This window comes from Hypomesus transpacificus, unplaced genomic scaffold (assembly GCF_021917145.1).
Source record: "Hypomesus transpacificus isolate Combined female unplaced genomic scaffold, fHypTra1 scaffold_61, whole genome shotgun sequence".
Taxonomy (NCBI): domain Eukaryota; kingdom Metazoa; phylum Chordata; class Actinopteri; order Osmeriformes; family Osmeridae; genus Hypomesus; species Hypomesus transpacificus.
The window spans coordinates 708720-717367 of NW_025814034.1; the positions used below are offsets into that span (position 1 = coordinate 708720).

The 8648-nt window shown below is 50.9% G+C and overlaps 1 protein-coding gene across 1 annotated transcript; it reads right to left on the bottom strand.

Annotated features, from left to right (window-relative positions):
- Positions 1-3990: 3990 nt before the first annotated feature.
- fga (fibrinogen alpha chain) lies at positions 3991-8648 on the bottom strand. Its single transcript, XM_047017581.1, has 6 exons — positions 8558-8648; positions 7521-7649; positions 7155-7338; positions 6685-6830; positions 5615-6452; positions 3991-4704 (listed from the first exon to the last, which is right to left on the bottom strand). The coding sequence occupies exons 1-6, from the start codon at positions 8612-8614 to the stop codon at positions 3992-3994; spliced, it is 2067 nt and encodes a 688-aa protein (XP_046873537.1). The 5' UTR covers positions 8615-8648; the 3' UTR covers position 3991.

The following is an 8648-nucleotide window of genomic DNA, read 5'->3' on the forward strand; positions in this document are numbered from 1 at the left end:
GCACGGACGACGGCATGGTGTGGATGAACTGGAAGGGCTCCTGGTACTCCCTTAAGGCCATAAGCATGAAGATCAGACCCTTCTTTGAGGAGTGACACACACACACACACTAGCATGACAAAACACACACACACAGAAGCATATGCATACACACACTACCATGAACAAACATGTGTGCACACGCACACTCACCAAAGTGTATTAATACACACACATATACAAAGAAAAGAAGCCTTCAAGAGCTATTTAAGTTGAAGACAAATAAAAGTTGAAACACGCAGATGCAGACCTGGGGGAGGGGACACATGAAAGGGTATAACTTTGTTACTTTTCAACTTGGAGGTAAAGTTTTAACGTTAAACAGTTTCAACAAGTAAGTTGAAACAGGAGTCAAATGTGGCATGGTGAAGGTTTGGACGAGTGTGTGAGGTATTTTCTGTGTGAGTCGCTCTGGATAAGAGCGTCTGCTAAATGACTAAATGTGTGTGTGATGCTAACTGCCCGTGTGGTGGTCCTTATAAACACAATAAAAACTGATTCAGGAACCTGATTCTGAGTTCACTTCCTGGTTTTGTGTTCTCTTGGTTCAGCTCTGTTCACCTGATGTACTGGAGCTCTTCTGATTTCTATACTATCTTGGTTCACCTCTGCTGTTCCAGGATATTTTAGACTATCTTGGTTCACCACTGCTGTTCCAGGATATTTTAGACTATCTTGGTTCATCTGTGCAGTTCCCCAACATAACTCCTCAGATTTTTAGAGCAGCTTGCTTCAGCTTTCATAAGCTGGGCTTCATTCAACTGACTCACCAGATTCATTTGCATTTACTGAATGAATTAAAGTCAAAGTAGAGATCGTTCCTTTACTAACAAGTCATACACCACAACATAAAGTATCATAAATTAAAAATAATAATAAAAAACAACATCCAGGTGTGTGATGCTAACATAATGTATTTGATAGTTATCTTAGCTCAGTTTATTTTATCTTAGCTCAGTTTGGCTCAGTTTATCTTATTTTAGCTTAGCTAGTAGCTTAACTTTGTAATAATTTTCTTTGACAAATATCTGCAAATCAATAAACTGACACATACAAATATTAGATGTGTAAACAAAGTTTATACAAATATAATTTATACAAGGGCATGTTTAAGACGGGGAGTGAGAGAAAGGTGGAAAGATGGAGTGAGAGAGAGAGGTAGAGAATCAGAGAAAATAAAGAGAGAATTGAAGAAATGGCAAGAGAGATGAAAAAGAGACCTGAAGAAAGAGAGACAGACAGAAAGAGAGAGAGAGAGAGAAAGAGAGAGGGAGAAAGAATAAGAGAAAGAGAGAGGGAGAAAAAGAGGAAGGGGAAAGGGAGAGAGGGATAGAGAGAAATGACATCCACGTTATTCCAGATCATTCCGTTCCTCCTCCGTGTGGTTGGAACCCTCAGGGAGTTCTGGTTCTGAGGGCGGGTGTTCTAGAACCACCCTGTTCTGCTCCAGATCCTCAAACAGGGTCAGCAGTTCTTGTTGCACCAGGGGGAAGCTTCTGTAGGCCGGGGAGGTGGGGGATCCTGGGTCCACGAGCTGCAGCGTGATCCTGGGAAGGGGCTGGGGCTGGGGCTGGGGCTGGGGCTGGGGCTGGGGCTGGGGCTGGGGCTGGGGCTGGGGCTGAGGCTGGGCCAGTTGGTTCTCCATGGTGTGGTATGTCTCGTGGTCTATTTGAAAGTTTATAGTGTTCCTACAGGAACCTTTACAGGCACGTAGCTTGATGTCAATGTCCACCTGTGGTTAGACACACAAACACAAACAGAATCAACATGACCTGCTACAGCTGAACTCAGGGACAAACACCTGACTGATGACCTGCCAACAAAGATGGCCGTTTACTGGAACCTTCCCCTTTCGTCAACTCCTTTCCTTGCTTCCTTCTCTTCTACTCTCCTTCCCTCCCCCTCTACCTCCTTTCCTCCACCTCCCCTCCCCCTCCCTTCCTCTCTCCCCCTCCCTCCCTCTCTCCCTCCTCCTCACCTCAGTCTGGTACATCTCTCCTATCTGTTTCTGAACTTGGCTTTGGAGGTTTGTGAGTTTCCGTGACAATCTCATGGACCGTTTCCGTAGTGACGTGAGATTCTGGGCGAGCACTTCTGCAACCTCCACGTACCTCAGCTCTGCCACTGAGACACACACACACACACACATACACACACACAGAGAAGAAGTGTGTTACATAGAAGTTACATATTACTAGAACACATTCTAGAACAAGTTTGACAGCTCTAGAACATGGTCCATTCTTGGAACATTCTCTTACTTACAGGAACGAGCCAGACCATCTCTCTCTCTCTCTCTCTCTCTCTCTCTCTCTCTCTCTTACTCTGAGTGGCGATGATGGTGCGCCTCTTGCTGTTGTACGTGTGTTTGATTTGTGTCATGACTGCTGCCTCCTGCTGGTGGTACATCCGGGTCCTCTCACACGCGGCCCTGAGGCGCTGCTGGAACTCTGTTTCCACCCAGACCAGCTGCCCCTGTAGCCTGCATCCAGACGGACAGACAGGACCCTGCACACACGCCACACACACACACCACACAGCACTGAGTCTGACTCTGTGTGTGGAGGGGTGTGTGTGTGTGGTGTGTGTGTGGTGTGTGTGTGTGGTGTGTGTGTGTGGTGTGTGTGTGGTGAGTGTGGTGTGTGTGGTGTGTGTGGTGTGTGTGTAGTGTGTGTGTGTGTGTGTGTGTGTGTGTGTGTGTGTGTGTGTGTGTGTGTGTGACTCACCCACTGGTCATCTGAGCAGAGTGGGTACGTGGGTCTAGAGGAACACTGTCTCAGTCTTTTAAAGGTTCTGTCCAAGGTTCTCTGTGTGGTTCTCTGTGGGTCCTGGGAGGTCCAGGTACTCTGCGGGGCCCACAGGGTACACACTGCTACACACACAAACACACACACACAGACAGACAGACAACACAAACCTTAAAACCTGCACTGTCCAACAGGACAATATAACATAATGTCATGTGACATCATACAACATCATATCACATCACATCAAATAATATCAGATCATATAATATCACATAATATCACATCATTTTACACATGAAATCATACTTTTATATTATATCATACAATATTGTATCATACAATATTGTATCATACATACAATATCACGAAACATAATAAATATTGTGTCATCCTCTCTCGCTCTCTGCTCTCTTTCTTTCCCAAGTAAACGATTTCAGAATTTTCAGAATGATTTAGGATATTCATTGAAGAAACAATTCAAATAGACTGAATGTACAATTGTACTGTTTTTATGAATGTTATAGTCAGTGTGTAAGAAACCCAGGAAACCACATGAACAGGTTCAGTTGTTTTTATTAACAGCAGCAGTAATGACAGGGTCAAAGGTCACAGGTCAGACAGTGTTGTGTGCTTGAACAGAAACAGCACATACAGATCAGAACATCAATATTGACAGAGAGGTCAGGAGAAGTCACACAAACACAGGCTCGGAGAACAGGGAATTATTTACTGACTACGTTCATCAAGGCTTTTATCTTCTTACTCTCTCTCTCTCTCTCTCTTGCTTTCATTCTGCATCCTCCCTCTTTTACCTTTCAATTGCTTTCCATCTTCATCCTTATTTATTGTAATTTTTGTGCTACAGCGTTGAAGTTGCTTGCCAGGTGACAAGAATGTCACTGTCCTGATGACGCGATGCTATTTGGTGAATGTGACAAACAAACCACGGACTTTGATCTCTTCTTTCCCTTCTTTCTCCCTCCCCCCTCCACTCACCCCCTCTCCTCCCCCCTTCTCCCCTCCTCCCCCTCCCTCCCCCCTCCTCTCACCCCCTCTCCTCCTCCTTCTCCCATCCCTCCCTCCCTCCTCCACTCACCCCCTCTCCTCCCCCTTCTCGCCTCCTCCCCCTCCCTCCCTCCCCCCTCCACTCACCCCCTCTCCTCCCACCTTCTCCCCTCCTCCCCCATCCATCCCTCCTCCTTCTAGAACTCCACGGGTCTCACCAGCATCCGTACGACCTTCAGGCTGTAATCGGCAGGTTTGAAGGTCGTCCACACCACTCCGTTCTCTATCTCGTAGGGGCCGATGCTCCCGGCGTCGTAGCGGCCGCCTCTGTAGTACACCCCGTTCAGGTTGGCTGACTGGCAGTTGTTGTACCACCAACCTCCGCCGTACACCTCAGCACAGCTGTCCTCCCAGCGGTCTAGGTCCCGGTCGAACGTGCTGAAACGCATCCCTGAGTGGGACAGGAAGTTCCTGAGCTTGGGCACGCCCTTCCCCAAGGCGTCCCCGGCATCTCCAGCATACCCCCACACATCGAGCGGGAACCCCTCGGACTCCGACCCCACCCTGAGCCCGTACTCCGCCCAGCCCACGTTCCCTTCCCAGTCCTCCAGCTCCACCCTCAGCATGGCTTCGCTCTGATTGGTCAAGAGGTGGAGGTACTTATTCCCCAGCCACGTCTCTCCCCGGCCGGAGCTGTCCACCTTCCCAAAGCCGTCACGGTACTCTGCCCACGAGCGGTTGAAGCTCAGCGCCCCGCTCTCTCTCTGCTGGACCAGCACCCACCCCCCCAGCAGACCCCCCTGCTGGCAGAACACCTCAACTGCAGGCCCGCTGTCGCCCCCCGCTGGCCGGAGGGTGAACAGACCACTGGTCTCCCCGGTCAGGTGCTTCTGTCTGACGTCGACGCAATCTGGAGGGAGAGAGACGAAGGAGGGGGCCGGTTAGGGAGGCAGGCCCGGCAGGGACGAGAGGTCAGCAACTGATAAGGACAGATTGATGTACTTTGGGTTCTCTGGCCTCCCTACCCTACCCTCTCCCTTCCTTCCTCCCCCTCTACACCCCCCCCCACCACCACTCCCCCGCACACCCTCCCCCCTCTTCCTCCCTTTTTGTCTCTTTGACAGAGGTTCTTTATCATCAAAATACACAGTAAGTCTTGTCATGCTAGCTATTAGACTTGTCACATTACCGGTTCTTTTTACAGCTAGAAGAGGCAATGCTATGCTAAGCTAGTCTAGTCCAGGCTAGGCTAGGCTAGGCTAGGCCAGGCCAGGCTAGGCTAGGCTAGGCCAGGCTAGGCTAGGCCAGGCCAGGCCAGGCCTATGCTTATGTCACTTGCCCTGTTGGCTATATGCAGCTACTGATATGGAATGACTCACACAGTAGATCTGAATGAATTTCTTTATAGTCATGACTTTTACAGCATCTCATAATGACATTAGCCTTTATCTTTTATCAGGTACATGTTTAGAAAAGCTCAGGTCGGAATAACATAACTTTTTCATACGAATCAAAACAACAGTTATAGTGATTATTCACTTCTTTTCACAGGCTAGATCGGGGGGCTAGCTAGAGGTACTAGCTAGCTAGCTGTGACCTGACTTCATTAAGGTAGGAAAGGCTAACTTAGCGTAGGCTAGGCTAGCTCAGCATAGGCTAGGCTAGGCAAGCTCAGCATAGGCTAGGCTAGGCTAGCTCAGCATAGGCTAGGCTAGGCTAGCTCAGCATAGGCTAGGCTAGGCTAGCTCAGCATAGGCTAGGCTAGGCAAAATCAGCATAGGCTAGGTTACGTTAGACAAATTATTCTATGTCCGTAGTACCTTTTCCTACATAATCCGCCTTGCGCTCGACGCGCACGGCACTCTTCACGCTGCGGGCGTGGAAGTCGGGGACGTCGTCATCCGTGTCTTCCCGGAAGAACGCGCCCAGATCCATCCCGCCCATCTTAGTGTCGTCCAGTAGCATTCCTCCCTTGGTGTCGGTGGGGCCCTTGGAGCCTGAGAGAGGCGGGCGGAGGAATGTGGCGAAATCCACCTTCCCTCCTCCGCTGATCTCACATCCTCCCTGGGATGACGTCACTTCCTCCCGCACCTCGGACCCGCCCCCTTTGCTAACCGTGGTCGTTTTCACCGACTTGGTGCAGGACGAGGAGGACGACGTGACCTTGACCGACCCTCCGCCTCCGCCTCCTCCTCCCATCCCTGTGAAGAAGTCATCCATCCCTCCCAGCCCTCCGCCTCCCAAGGTCGTGATGGTCTTCGTCCCCCCGCCAAACGGTGACAACTTGACCCCCCCCGACAGCAACGAAGAGGAGGAGGAGGAGGAGGAGGAGGAAGCCATACCTGGGACCTTGCTAACGGTCGCCGGGGACGACGGACTGGACCCCTCCGCCTCCAGGGTGAACTTGACCCCCTTGACCTCTGGGAAGAAGTCCTTTTCCTGGAGCCCGGATTTGAAGCGATCGTCCACGATGACATCCTTCAGAGGCCGGCTCTTCAGGACGCGCAGGGCTGAGACTGTTTCCACGCTCCGGACCTCCTGGACACTGAGCGCGTCCAGCTGTTTCTCCAACCCCGCGTAGCCCTCATTGTCCAGTTTGTACTGAACGTAGCCCTTACAGGAGCCCTTGCAGGAGCGCAGCTTGATGTCTATGTCCACCTGGGAGAGAGGGGGAGGGGAGCAGGGAGGATGAAGGAGAGGGAGGATGGGGGTAGGGGGGTAGGATGGGAGGGGGGGAAGAAGGAGGAAGGAAGGGGGAACAATGTAGGTCTGTGGTCTTACAAAATGTGTATTGTACCTACACCCTCCCCCCCCTCCCCCCCCTCCCCCCTCCCTCCCTCCCTCCCCCCTCCCTCCCTCCCTCCCTCCACCCTCCCTCCACCTCCCGTACCTCCAGCCGCTGCATGGCGACCACCTGCTCCCTTACGGAGCTCTTCAGGGTGTTGAGGTGTGTGAGCTGCCGGTCGATCTTGATCTTCAGGTCCACGATCCTCTGCCTCAGACGCTCCACCACGTCGTAGTAGCTGTCGTCATTACCTGGAGATGGGGAGGGGGAGAATGGGGAGGGGGGGGGGGGGAAGGGGAGGAGTTGAGGGGGGAGGAGGGAAGAAGGGGAGGGGGAGAGGGGTGAGGAGAAAAGGGGGAGTTATGAAGAGAGGCAGGGAAGTGGAGATATTCTGTTTGTGTTGCCATCTGTCCAACTGTCCACATATCCATCTATCTATCTGTCTAGCCCATCCATATATCCATCCATCAGTTTAGCCACCCATCCATCTGCACATCCATCCACCTACACATCCATCCATCCACTTGCACATCCATCCACCCACACATCCATCCAGCCAGGTGGCCGAGTTTCACCTGAGTTTGTGACCAGCTGCTGCCTCAGGTAGTCATAGGTCTGTTGGGACGCCTGCTCTGTGGAGCGGTACTTCCCCTGGTTTTCCGACAGAAGCTTCCGGATCTTTTCTATCTTCTTCAGGAGGTCCACGTCAGACTTGTCCAGCAGCCCCTGAATCCTGCAGCCGGAGGGACACTTAGGACCCTGGGGGGGGAAGAGGGGGGGGGGGGGGGGGGGGAGTGGGGGGGGGGGGGGGAGGAGGGGGAGAGGGTGAGGAGGGGAAGAGAAGAGAGGGACGACAAACAGGTTAGACCAAGTTTTTTTCATGTGGGCGTCAGAACTCAACCAATTAGAGTTGAAACAGTAGCCCCTCCCCTCCAACTCACCCAATCAGAGTCATAGCAGAAAGGCCACTCCTTCTCTGTGGCACACTTGTCAGCCTTGTATCCATGCTCAACAGGCCGAGCCCCCCTGGGGTTTAAGACGGTCCCTCCCCCCTCCTCCACCTCCTGAGCCTGGGGAGTGGGGAGGGAGTGGAGGGAGTGGGAGTGGGGAGTGGGGAGGAAGGGAGTGGAGGGAGGGAGTGTGAGAGAGAGACAGAGGTAGGGTCAGGGAGGGAGAGAGAGAGAGAGACAGAGGTAGGGTCAGGGAGGGAGAGAGAGAGACAGAGGTAGGGTCAGGGAGGGAGAGAGAGAGACAGAGGTAGGGTCAGGGAGGGAGAGAGAGACAGAGGTAGGGTCAGGGAGGGAGAGAGAGAGACAGAGGTAGGGTCAGGGAGGGAGAGAGAGACAGAGGGTAAACATCATTCTGACTGCTGCCACAGTATAAACTCGACACCTCGAAACGACTGCGTTTAACTTTGTACATAAAAAAAAGTACTGATGCTTTTGACCAATCAATTCCAGCTCAGTAGCCTATCAGTATAAGGCTCAAACATACAGAACATGCCCACCCTGTGCAGACAGATCTGTTAAGAAGATACACCGTAGTGAGAAGCTAGCAAACCTAGCTACACTAACATTTAATCAAAATGGTTTCTAAAGAAATAGAAATATTACAACCAATGAGATAAACATCGTATGAAGCGACACTCAAATGTGTTTTGAACTGTTATATTTAAACATTGAATACAAAATTACATAATTTCTGTATTTAAATTAGTTACTTGACACATACACAAAATATGCTGATGTGAAATGTGTCGTTTTAAGACAAACATCAACAAACTGTTGCACCAAAGTACTAAAGATCTTTCATCCTCTCTTCCTCTTCTGTCAACACTTCTTCCAATTCTCATTTCCCTAACTATACCTAACTATCTCTACCCTAAAATCTTCACTAGTTCTTTTCTCTTCTCTAAAAATCATCCCCTTTTTCCTCCTCCATCCGTAGTCATCCTCCTTCCTCCCTCGTCCGTCCTTACCAATGCAGAGGCCAGGAACAGCAGGCCCAGACAAACCAGTGTGTGTAGTTTCTCCATCCTTCTCTCTTCTCCTGAGTACTGCTCCTCTTCT

Coding starts and splice junctions, on each gene's coding strand:
- fga (XM_047017581.1), bottom strand. CDS start 8,614: ATGGAGAAACTACACACACTGGTTTGTCTGGGCCTGCTGTTCCTGGCC. Junction 6,831..7,154: donor GCAGCTGGTCACAAACTCAG/GTGAAACTCGGC, acceptor CCCCATCTCCAG/GTAATGACGACAGCTACTAC. Junction 4,705..5,614: donor GGCGGATTATGTAGGAAAAG/GTACTACGGACA, acceptor CTCTCCCTCCAG/ATTGCGTCGACGTCAGACAG.